At 44.0% G+C, this 12,530-nt stretch overlaps 1 protein-coding gene across 1 annotated transcript in view; it reads left to right on the top strand.

Moving 5' to 3' along the window:
• Positions 1-9,992, top strand: part of LOC117579929 (glypican-6) — a 46,806-nt gene extending 36,814 nt beyond the window's left edge. Inside the window, exons 2-8 of the mRNA XM_034266078.1 lie at positions 2,652-2,816; positions 3,299-3,533; positions 5,691-5,847; positions 5,906-6,172; positions 8,160-8,722; positions 8,784-8,953; positions 9,021-9,992. Coding sequence (XP_034121969.1) covers positions 2,652-2,816; positions 3,299-3,533; positions 5,691-5,847; positions 5,906-6,172; positions 8,160-8,722; positions 8,784-8,953; positions 9,021-9,460 — 1,997 coding nt within the window. The 3' untranslated portion in view covers positions 9,461-9,992. The remainder of the gene's footprint in view (positions 1-2,651; positions 2,817-3,298; positions 3,534-5,690; positions 5,848-5,905; positions 6,173-8,159; positions 8,723-8,783; positions 8,954-9,020) is intronic.
• The last annotated feature ends 2,538 nt before the right edge of the window (positions 9,993-12,530 follow it).

The following is a 12,530-nucleotide window of genomic DNA, read 5'->3' as shown; positions in this document are numbered from 1 at the left end:
GATTTGTTTCTTGTGCCAGACAAAGCGTAAGTTTTCTATTAGACAACGGGGCAGGGTGACTTTTACAGCGTCAGCTAGAATGAAAATAAAAAGGGAAACTGACGTATTTGTAAGTTCAGGTCATTTATTATGCTCATGACACCTTTCAGGCATCCCAAAATTTTGGCATCCAGCCACCCCTTTTCTCACCCACATTTTGCCAGCCATTGCAGCCTCATGGCAACATTTGTCATCCCTCGTCCCGCCTCCCGTTATGCTGCTTCCATTGTTGGCTGCTGGGTGAAATTATGCATCAATTCATAAAACTGGCTGGCTGGCCACGGCTTATCGATTGAAGCTGGGGATGGTTGAGCTTAGGTATATTCCGATGCTGTGCGGTTGGGTCTATTTCGATGTGTGGCACCATTTGAATGGACTTACCACAGGAGATTAAAGAGGATCAGTTATGGCACAAAGCCTTACCTTGACAGGTACTAATTGAAAACTGTATTTCTGATATAAAAAAAGTAATTTGGAATCATCAGAGAATATAAAGACAAGGCTTGGATATGATAATTTTTAAGTCTGAATTCTTATTGGAGCAAGAAAGATTAGTTTTAATTTATTTTTATGTCTCTGCTCTTCTGAGCCATTTCTTATTCATTTTAGTTATACTCCCACAACACGCTCCTTTAGCTCGCCCCCCTTCCCTAGACCCACACACTGCAGACTCTCGGCAGAGGCAGAGGAAGAGGCCACATACTGCAGAAGCAGAGTGTGAATGAGAGAATGTGAAAAAAACAAGTATAAGCTGCGGGACGGGGTGGGTTTAGCCACTGCAAAACAAATTCATCATTCTGGCTATAATAATGATCCAATCGGATCCCAATTTGGTGATCCATCCCTACAGAATGGCGTTTTTAGATTTCTTTTATCTTCAAAATGTTGGAGGTTTTCGCCCTTTTGCGGGGGCGGAAGGGGGCCTATCTCATTTTTGAAATACACTTGTAACAGTGTGAAGAAGTCTGAATGCAAAATTTGGTGGCTCTAGCTTGTATGGTACTAAGGAGCTTTTATGGTCTCTGAGATCCAGGCGCTCAATAAGAAGGACGGACGGACGAACAGACAGACATGGCTCGGCTATTGATGCTGATCAAGAATATATATACTTTCTGGGGTCTGAAACGTTTCCTTCTGTGCGTTTCATACTTTGTGCACAAATACAATATACCCTATTTACTCTTCGAGTACCGGGTATAATTAACCCAAAGAAATTAAATCCCAAGGACCCCAGCGACACAAACTGTATGGACCGCAAACTGTGAGCCAATTTAGATAAGCTCAAGGATATATAAAGAGCTCACCAGCACCAACCGCACCAGGGCAGGGTGTTGACAGTTTGCTGTCTGTGCGCCACACTCCATTCATATCTTGTGCAACGTAACAATTAGTAAAGACCATAAAACGAGGCAGTCAGTCGAGTAGAGCAAACGGGTAGGATGTGGGGAAAATTATGGAGCCGAAATCTAGTTGAAGTTGAAGTTGTTTACATTCCTGTCGAAAAAGCATAGAAAAAGTGCACTAAAGTATCTAAATTTGTGAGAGAAATACAGAACAGAATGGGGGCCACAAGCACAATCTATACACTATTCGATGTGTGTATGTAAACTCCCGCAGATACTCGCACATGCTGTGCCCTGCAGATGATGCATTGAACCTGGAAGCGGGCACTGTGTATTCATGACTACAGTTTAGAGTAAATACAAAATTCAAATTGTGAAGCGAGGAATACAAACTTCCAACTTGTTGCCTTCAATTATCGTGCAACTTTCAGCCTCCCCTGCCCTTCCCGCCCGCTGGAGAATCATCTAAATAAACAAAGAACCGAACGAGCAGAAGCTATAAAAAAACCCAGCCCCAGACGATAGTTGGGGCAAACACATACATATGTATGTACATAAATGGTCTCGAAAATGAATAGATCCCGGCATGGAACTAATGCATGTTTTCGTATAAATTTCTCTCCACAAAAATGTGTTAAATGTTTGCGTAAAAAAACAATCAGAGAACAGGAATTTTCAAACAACATCTCCTACCGCCAGAGCCGCACCCGTATTCTACCGAGACTTAGCTCTTTCCTCTTTCTTGGGTTCAGGTTCTGCTTCGGGTTAAGGTTCGTGTTACTAGCATTCGCTGGTAGCAATGTTTCGTTTGTTTTTTCCGCCTTTCCTGGGAAACGCTGTTAGCTGGTCAGGCTTTGGTTTTCGGTATTTGCTATTTGGTTACCAAGTCAAGTGGCAGGTTACCCTTCAATCGGCCCACTCACCACACTGAACCTTAGCCAACCCAAGCGTTCCAGAAATGTTGATATACCTTCATTCGTGGTTGCAACCGATAGAACTGCAGCTGAAGCCATCTCGAATAACGCCCATGCTAGCAAAGTGCAGGTGTGTGGGGAAAATCGTATTACAGATTGTACGGAAAAACAGAAGCTAACGATGTGTGAAGAATGCGTACATATAAAATAAGATCTCTCTAAAATGTTTCAATTTTCTTTACTCTGGAACTTGTGAGAATATTAAATCCTTTGTAGATCCACTATAATAGTTTTTAGAGTCTTGATTTTGCTGATTCAATGTCTAATTTAATTCGATCCCTTATCTTCCCGTTAGAACGCGTCCTGCGCTACTGTGAATCCCCGTCAGTGGGCACCTGCTGCACCTACAACATGGAGACCCGCATGGCGATGCAGTCGCGCCAGCAGCTCGAAGGACACACTAAGGAGCAAATCACGCGAATGTCGGGCATCCTGGGCAGCAAGGCCGTCAAGTTCAATGGTACGTAATCGAGGTTTACTCCCGTTTCCCTCAACAAGCCACTTGAATCTGACACAGTCCCCAAACGCTGGAACGCATTGATGAGGGATAACAAGAAGGAGCCACCGATTCGAGATTCGTGATCGAGTTTGCGGGTGTCAAGTGGTCGCTGCCACTAGCATGGTGCATGGTGATATTTAGAAAATCGGGCTGGCCTCGAGTTACACACAATGTCAAGTGGCAGACGACAATGCGGATGTTGTTAGCTCATTCAATCTCAACGGATGCAGCATGCAACTTGGTTGGGGAAGAGGCCAGAAATAAATATAAAATCGAATTCGAAACATTTAGTTGGGCGGATGTGCGTTATTTTCCCCAACTCAAAATGTTCTTGCGGTCTGTGGTCTGAACATTTTTCTTTAATTTGATTTTCCTCTCTCTCTCTCTCTCTCTCTCTCTCTCTCTCTCTTCTGTCTCTCTCTGTCTGTCTCTTTGTTTTGCAGATATTTTCAGCGAATTGCTGGTGGAATCAAAGGCCCAGTTCCACACGATGTTCATGCGTACCTATGGAGTGATCTACCAGCAAAATTCGTACGTCTTCTCGGATCTTTTCAAGGAGCTGGAGAACTACTTTGCCCGAGGTCGAGTCGATCTGATGGATGTCATGGACAAGTTCTTCAACACGCTCTACCAGAAGATGTTTACCGTGCTGAATACCCAGTACGCCTTTGACGAGAAGTGAGTTGCCATCCATCCAACCATCTCTCCTTAATGGGGGTAATCGAAACCAACATTTGGAGACAAAGGCAAACGTGTGAAACCGCAGTGTCTCGGGCTGTCAACCGGCGACGACGAAGACGGAACTTTGACATTGCCTCCTGCCTGGTGTGCAATTTCAGTTGACGATTCAATATACATTTACACCCTACGCCCTACGCTCTATGCCTGCTCTCGCTTAAAGTCTCTTTTGTTTTCGTCTGAATTTGATTGCGGTTAACACGCTTAAAGGTTAGAGGAAACGAGTCCAAAACGAATGGGGGATATACTGAATGCTAATGAGTACATACATACTCAGGCGTCCTACACGCATCAAAGATCTCCTCTACCTACAGTACATCCAACTAAGAGGCGTAAAGATAGATAGATAGTCTGCCCAAACCGACTACTCAACCCAATCATGCTGGCGCATCCCTGACCCCCCGATTCCTATACCCAGACATGGAGCCTCAGCCAACAGCAGAGCCCCATCCCCATTCCAAATGTAACCGCACTTTATGTCAGTTCCTGTTCCACATTTGCTCGCATTTCCAGATCCTAAAAAAAAAAAAACGAGAAGGAACGTGTGACACGCTTCTTACGCGTCACAACTTGTATACCCGGTACTCAGTACAACATCTGCCCCTTAGAGGTTTTCATCAAATTTTATATTTTTTCTTCATACTTTTTTTAAATACACATGTAACAGTGTGAGCATACAGAAGTCGGGATGCAAAATTTTGTGGCTCTAGATTTTATGGTCTCTGAGTACTAGGAGCTCATCAGGACGGACTGACGGACGGACAGACAGACATGGCTCTATCGACTCGGCTATTGATGCTGATCAAGAATGTATATACTTTATGGGGTCGGAAACATTTCCTTCTGTGCGTTACATACATTCACTTTGTACACAAAAACAAAATACCCTAATTACTCTTCGAGTACCGGCTATAAAAAACATTGCGCCCTCTTGTCTCATAGCACTGGAACGGGTAAGGCTACTCCGGTGACCAGCGACTTGGATTGCAATGTTCCGCGCTCCTGGCTGTACGACATTTTGGTGTTACAGGCTTCTGCTCCAGCTCCAGTCGCAGGCTCGTGTTACCCACGCGATGTAACATGCCGACTCTAATACCCAGCGATTTTCTGCCTCTCACATTGTTTGCGATTCGCTTTTATTGTCATCGTTTTAGTTTGTCGTACTTTGGCACATTGTCCGTTTACTGCCATTGGACGACAACCACAGGAATAGCTATGTCGCGTGATTGCCGGCACTTGCCTGACTACCAGACATTCCCGCTCCTCCACGCCCTGCCCTGTCCAACCCTAGGGCTGCTTCTTGTAATTTTTTTGGTGCCGTGGTGGATCGCCCTCAGAATAGATCAAGGGCGCACACCCGAGATCCCTCTGGAGAGGAGGCAAAATCACTTAATGAGGGGGTAACCTCAGCAGTTGGTTGTGGCGGCGCACACATGGAGAGGGTCAATGAAATACGGTGAAATGGCAGAAGGAGGGGTAACGGGTTTTTGTGACGCCACATAGAAGACACAACACACACAATGATTTCCATATGACCATGAAAATTAATTGATCGTGAAAAAAGACCTACCCCACATAACGTTGCCTTTTTAGTTAATTAATTACTAGCTTCTTGCTATCAAGAAAACTCTTAGATCTGCCCTCCCATCATGGGGGCCAGCTGCCGCGGCTGCTGCTTGACTGGTGACAGATACCACTGTAAATGCAACTGGCAGTAATTTCTAAAGTGTTTAGCCTGAGTCAAAGCTGCTGCTTCGTCGTCTCTTCTTGACCATGGTAACAGGGACAGCAACAGTAACATTGTGCATTGCTACAAGTGAATTGACTATGTATTGCCTGATGACCGAACGGTAGGACTAGGCCCACAGCACATTCGTATCCGGTCCTAGGTGCACCACTCCATGATGAGGCCAGAACAGCAACAACACATGGCGAGCAACTATTTTTCATAAAACATTGTGGGGTGTGCATAGAGAGGATTGCGTGGGGTCATGGAGCAGCCGGAGGCGGTGAGCCATGCTATTTAAAAGGGCAGATTTCCGCTAACAAGCAATGTAAATATTTTTCCTTTAATTCCTCCTCATTTTTCCTCCGTAGATACATGCGGTGCGTCAGCGAGCATATGAAGGAGCTGAAGCCGTTTGGGGATGTGCCGGACAAGCTTTCCGTTCAGATCAAGAGATCATTTGTGGCTACTCGCACCTACGGACAGGCCCTGGCTACGGCTGCCGATGTGGTAAAAAAAGTGCTGAATGTGAGTATGCTGAGCGCAAATGTCCATTCAATCTAACCCAATTTCTTTCGCGCCATAGATCCGCCTCAATGCCGACTGCACGGGCGCACTGACGAAGATGCAACACTGCGGGGCCTGCAAGGGATATACGGAGAAGCCCTGCACCAACTACTGCGTGAACGTGATAAAAGGCTGCCTCCACTACCAGCACGAGTTCGAAGGCGAGTGGGAGAACTTCGCACTGGCCATGGACAAGGTCGCCGAGCGTCTCCTGGGCTCCTTTAACATTGTCATGGTCGTGGAGCCCCTAAACATCAAGATATCTGAGGCCATCATGAACTTCCAGGTTTGTTTTGCCAAATACATATACACACTAACATACATACATCCATACATCAGAGTTGTCGCGTAGTCATTAGAATTTGCATAAGCCAATGAATGGCTATTTGCAACTCGCTTTTGGAAAAAAGATCTGTCGGTTGGTTTTAAGACTCTTCGGAGTGGGGAGTTCTTACATGGTCTAGGATAGGTTAATGGTCGCGCTTCTTAAATCAGACCCCAACCCAATAGATGAATTGTTTCTTAGTGAAACCCGTGAGAAATACTTACTCGATCAACCTACAACGGGCTGGGTAACTATTCCAGCTGACTGCATTTGAAGGTAAAAGACAAATGCTTTAAGTATGCATGGCATTTAAATAGAAAGAAGAGGAAATAGTTCACAGATGCGTGGCCATAACTTATTGAAATTTGGTTAATGTATTTTAGCTCTCCCTTCAGTCCGTTCGTCCTCTCTGGCCAGATTGATGTTCTTGTTGTGTGTGCCATTTGAACGATTTATTTGGGCAACATTTGGCTCGCATATGAAATTAATTTATATATCCACCTTAAATTTAAACATTTCTCGCCGCTTCTTCTTCTGTTTCTACTTTTTTCGCTGCCTTGTGTTCTTTGTTTCTACAATATTATTGTTGTTTTACGGCATTTTGTTTTTAATGTGTTTACTTTTGGAAGTATTTCACATACATACATACATACACACCAACATACACATACCGTACGGGGTACATATACGTAAGGGGCTATTTTGAAAAAATACCAAATAGTTTTTAATTATACCCGGTACTCGAAGAGTAAATAAGGTATATTGTATTTGTGCAAAAAGTGAATGTATGTAACGCACAGAAGGAAACGTTTCCGAGCCCATATAGTATATATTCTTGATCAGCATCAATAGCCGAGCCGATTGATCCATGTCTGTCTATCCGTTCGTCTTGTTGAGCGCCTGGATCTCAGAGACCATAAAAGCTAGAGCCACAAAATTTTGCATCCAGACTTCTGTATGCTCACACTGTTACAAGTGTATTTCAAAAATGAGAACCGCCCCTTTCCGCCACCGCAAAAGGGAGAAAACCTCCCAAACCTACAATTTTGAAGATAAAAGAAAACTAAAAACGCCATTCCGTAGGGAATGACCATATCTATCAGATCACTGAATTGGGATCCAATTGGATCATTATTATAGCCACAATGAAGAATTAATTTGCAGTGGCTAAACCCACCCCGTCCCGCAGCTTATATTTGTTTTTTTCTCATTCTCTCATGCACACTCTTCTCCTGCAGTGTGCGGCCTCAGCCTCTGCCGTGACTCTGCAGTGTGTGGCTCTAGGGAAGGGTGGCGAGCTAAAGCAGCGTGTTGGCGTGATAAGTGTTGTAGATGTAGATGACAGATGAAGAAAAAATGTTAAATTTGACAACAAAAAAAACAAAAGGTACAGATGTAGTACTGAGTACCGGGTATAAAAGTTTTGACTCGTAAGAAGCGTCTCACACGTCCCTTCTCGTTTAAATTTTAATTCCTATGCGTTTTCTAATGCTGCCTCGACTCTGGCGGTATCCTAATTTGAACTTAGCTAAAGCCGCTTTTGATGATTGCAATCTCGCTCGGCTTACCTTGAATTTTTTAAGTCTAAGAAGAACGGGAAACAACCTCTTCCATTGCGGGAACATGTGTACATACGTACATATGTATGTATCTAAATCAGCTGTAAAGATAAGTTTGATGGATAAGTTTCGTACACTACTAAGAGAAAGAGATGTGAAGTTCGTGACAAAACAGTCGGACAGGCAAAGATTCTACTCCGCGCAAAGGTCTCTGATCACTCGAGTGTCTCTTAATGAGTAGCTGGTGGGAATCAATACTTATCTGTAGCCATTAAGACTTTATATTTTGTGGGTTGTGAATGGAATGGAATTGATTTGAAATGTGTTTGTTTTTTTACCAGTAAATTGGGAATTTAATACGAAATCGAATCTTGAACTTTTTGCCGCAGGACTCTGGCCAAGACATCACCAACCGTGTGTTTCAGGGTTGCGGTAGACCCACCCTAAGGCGAGCAAAGCGCTCCGTTCACCCCAAGCTCCAGCCAGTACAAGAAATCAATGTGAATGGCCCCGCCGAGCCGGATACCCTGGACATAGACGCCACGCTAGATGAGGCGATTGTGCTGAGAGAGCGAAGAGCTGCAGAGCCAGGCTCACAGGAAAGCTCCGTCCCATCACAGTCCCAGGAGCAGGGCGTGGCCAATAATGGAGGAAACAATGCTGGTGATGAAGGAGGCGGTAGCGGCAACAATCGTCGCCAAAAACAGCGCCGCAAGCAGCAGCAGCGACGCAAGCAGCAGAACAACCGCAACGACAACGACGGAGATGAGAACGAGAATGGAGGCGGTGGACGCGAACCGATTCTGGACAGGATAGTTCGGGACATACGGCAACGGGTGAAGGAATATAAGAAGTTCTGGTCGAATCTGCCGCAGTCCATATGCAGCAATGAGGACATAGCCGCGAGCTCCGATGTGGATGTTCTGTGCTGGAATGGACACACCATCGACAGGTACGACAACAGAAGAGTGCAGTTAGAGTATAACTAAATCTTTATTCAACTTCATTTGTAGATACATGCATTCGATCACTACGGAGCACGGCTCCAACCCGGAGTTCATTGGAAACCCATCCAACACCCGCCAAACGGCTCAGATGTCCTCGCAGCTGTTCCATCTGAAGAACGCCGTCAGCCACCTGCGCAATGCCTACAACGGTCAGGATGTGGAGTGGAGTGAACAGGGTAGGTCAACTAAAAGCTGTATATGTCCAGTCACACCCACTAACTCCATTCTTTTTCTGTTTTGCAGAAGAGCCGTATTTGGGCAGTGGAGCTGGATCGGGATCGGGCTCAGAGGATGACGAGGACGATGACGAAGGCTCTGGCCTGGGTCCCTTCGAACCAAGCCACAAACCTGATGTGGATCGAACCTCGGTAGATGCCGACAACGATGACGACGAGGATGGCCATCCTCAGATTCCCACACACACATCCCGGCCGAATGTGGAGGACAAAAATCCTTTGGTCCACCCCACACAATTCGACCATAACAATCTTGATGATGATCAGCATGGAGATAACGATGACGAGCTGGAGGAACGCCTTGGTGATGGCGATTCCAATGCCGATGGCGATGCCACTCGCTCGTCGAGCGCACCGGAGAAGATGACGCTACGTCGCGCTCTGGTTGTCTACTTACTGCCCCTTTATATGGCGTGGTTCGGTGGCGTCTGCGCCGATTTGCTGTGATTATTCAATGTGCGACCTCGCACAGCTCCCGCCCCCACACCTCTCAGTCATTCATCCGTGAATAAAAGAAATTAGGAGAACTACACTTTATATACGAACTGCGAGTCCAAAATTTTATAAAAACTTTTGATAAAGCACTCAATATGCAATCAATCGGGATAGGAATATAGTAGGTGTAAGCTTAAGAGGATAAGAATTAAGAGGAGGAGAAAGAATACGTAACGATCCCCCATCATATAGTTCAGTAAGGACCCCTGCCTAGGTCTAAGTGCGAAATTTTAATTTCTAAGTGAAACGAGAGAGTTGAGTATGTGAAAATGAATGATTGCGAGTGCGAATGGGTGCCTGTATAATGTGATCGTTTAGCAAAAATTAAATGTAAACCCTGTAGCCCCTAGAGACCTAAGCGGTTAACATACACTTACATTTATAATATGTATTATATCTATATATATAGGGAACAGCACACACCTCTGTCTCAGAATGAAATCAATTAATCCGAACAATAAAGGCAATAACTAATGACCCCCAAGTGCCCAAACCTGAGTTAACGCTGACATATCGTGCGGCCTTAGAAAAGGGTCCTCTCATTTGTGTCTTTTAGAGACACTTCTGTCAGAAAAAATACTCTTTTCAACTAAACACACTTCGTAAGCCTAAATATTTATTCTTATTTCTGAATTCGACTATTTTAAAGAAAGAAAAGAGAAAAATACAAAAAGTAACAATGAAAATCTAAGCAGTTTTTAGTGGAAAGTGTACATCTTTAAATCAAATATGAATTGTTGCAGCAGAGGAAAAGATGTACTGGACGAAAAGACGACTGAGTTCCCTATCTTCAATGAAAGTGTTCAATCTCAGGATTTGGATTAGTCCACCATTTTCTTATTTGCCGTTATAAGACGCAAAGCTATATTCTTCAAGGTACCACCTGCGTCTTTATAGCCGGTACTCGAAGAGTAAATAGGGTATATCGTATTTGTGCTAATAACGGTTGTATGTAAGGCACAAAAGTAAACGTTTCCGACCCCATAAAGTATTATATTCTTGATCAGCATCAATAGCCGAGTCGCTAGAGCCATGTCTGTCTGTCCGTCTGTCCGTCTTGTTTGTCGGCTAATTCTCAGAGACTATAAGAGCTAGAGCCACTCAATTTTGGTTCCAGACTGCTGTATGCTCACACTGAAACCAGTGTATTTCAAAAATTAGCCCCGCCCCGGCAAAAGGGTAAAACCTCCCAAACCTACAGTTTTGAAGATAAAAGAAAACTAAATATTTGCCGTTTCGTAGGGAATGAATATATATATCAGATCAACAAATTGGGAGCCGATTGGATCATTATTATGGCCACAACGAAGAAATTAATTTGCAGTGGCTAAACCCACCCCGTCCCGCAGCTTATATTTGTTTTTTACACATTCTCTAATTCACACTCTGCTTCGCGCAGACACGTCTCTGCCCTGACTCTGCAGTGTGCGGCTGTTGGAGTGAAAAGTGTTGTTGATGTAGATGGCAGATAAAGAACGAGAAGGGACGTGTGAGACGCTTCTTACGCGTCACAACTTAGCGGTGTTTTGTCAAATTTTAAATTTTTTCTTCATCTGTCATCTACATCTACAACACTTCTCATACCAACACGCTCTGTTAGCTCGCCGCCCTTCCTGACTCGCGGCATAAGCAGAGGCAGGGCCCGTACACAAAAAAAAGCAAAAAGTTAAAAGTCGGCAGAGATGGGCAGAGGGACGTCAGAGGCAGAGGCCGAGTGAAGAAGAAGCAGAGTGTGAATGAGAGAATGTGAAAAGAACAACAAAAGCTGCGGGACAGGGTGGGTTTAGCCACTGCAAATTAATTTCTTCATTCTGGCTATAATAATGATCCAATCGGATCGCAATTTGGTGATCTGATAGATATGGTCATTCCCTACGGAATGGCGTTTTTAGTTTTCTTTTATCTTCAAAATTGTAGATTTGGGAGGTTTTCGCCCTTTTGCGGGGGCTGAAGGGAAGTGGCTCATTTTTTAAATACACTTGTAACAGTGTAAGCATACAGAAGTCTGGATGCAACATTTTGTGGCTCTAGCTTTTATGGTCTCTGGCGCTCAACAAGACGGACAGACAGACATGGCTCAATCGACTCGGCTATTGATGCTGATCAAAAATATAAATACTCATACAACCTTTATTCGCACAAATACAATATACCCTATTTACTCTTCGAATACCGGGTATAAAAAATGTAAAATTTTACAAATAACCGCTAAGGTGCAAATGTAGTACTGAGTGCCGGGTATAAAAGTTGTGACGCGTAAGAATCGTCTCACACGTCCCTTCTCGTTTTAATTTTTCCTGTCTGGGTCTGGGAAACCCCAACGAGTGGTCCAGTCTAATTAGCATTAATCTCTCGTATCTCTCTATACGTAATACGAAAATTGTCTACGTTAGTTTCGCTCAACGGTAATGTAATTAATTATTAGTAGTAGAACATTTCCCAGGAAAATGACGTTGCTTATATTTTGTTATGTTCCGTCTTTTTGCCGCCCTGGTTTATCGTTCCCGGCTAGCTCTCGGGGAAGTCAGGTTAACAAAAAACCTATTTTCTCACGTGTAACGGACAGATCTCATTTTTTTTACACGCGTCTACGTTGGCACTCTTCTCGGCAGGGTCAGTCGGTGTTTTATTTGATTATAATTCACCATTTCTTTAATTTTATAACTATTCTTAATTCCTAAAACATTTTGTTACCTCCACTGACATTCACCTTGCGGAATAAATAAATACTAACATTAAAATACGAAAATTAAAATAAAAAAAATACACACGGATTCTATTTTTCTGCCCGAGGTGGCATCCCCAATTTTAGGTAAACAAACCGGCTGAAATAGACATTCAAATTTGAATGGTTAACTTAAACTAAAAAGAAGTATAAAGTGTCTGGGCACACTGCAAGCAAGTGGGGAACAACCTCTACGCCAGGTAAGTATTGGAGCAAAGCTGTAACAAGTTACATATTTCGACGTGGCGATTTCCCCCTTGTAAAGGCGGGTGGCCAAATAATTCCCCTCTACCCAAG

Source organism: Drosophila guanche, unplaced genomic scaffold (assembly GCF_900245975.1).
Source record: "Drosophila guanche unplaced genomic scaffold, DGUA_6, whole genome shotgun sequence".
Classification (NCBI taxonomy): domain Eukaryota; kingdom Metazoa; phylum Arthropoda; class Insecta; order Diptera; family Drosophilidae; genus Drosophila; species Drosophila guanche.
This window is presented reverse-complemented; position numbering and strand designations above follow the sequence as displayed.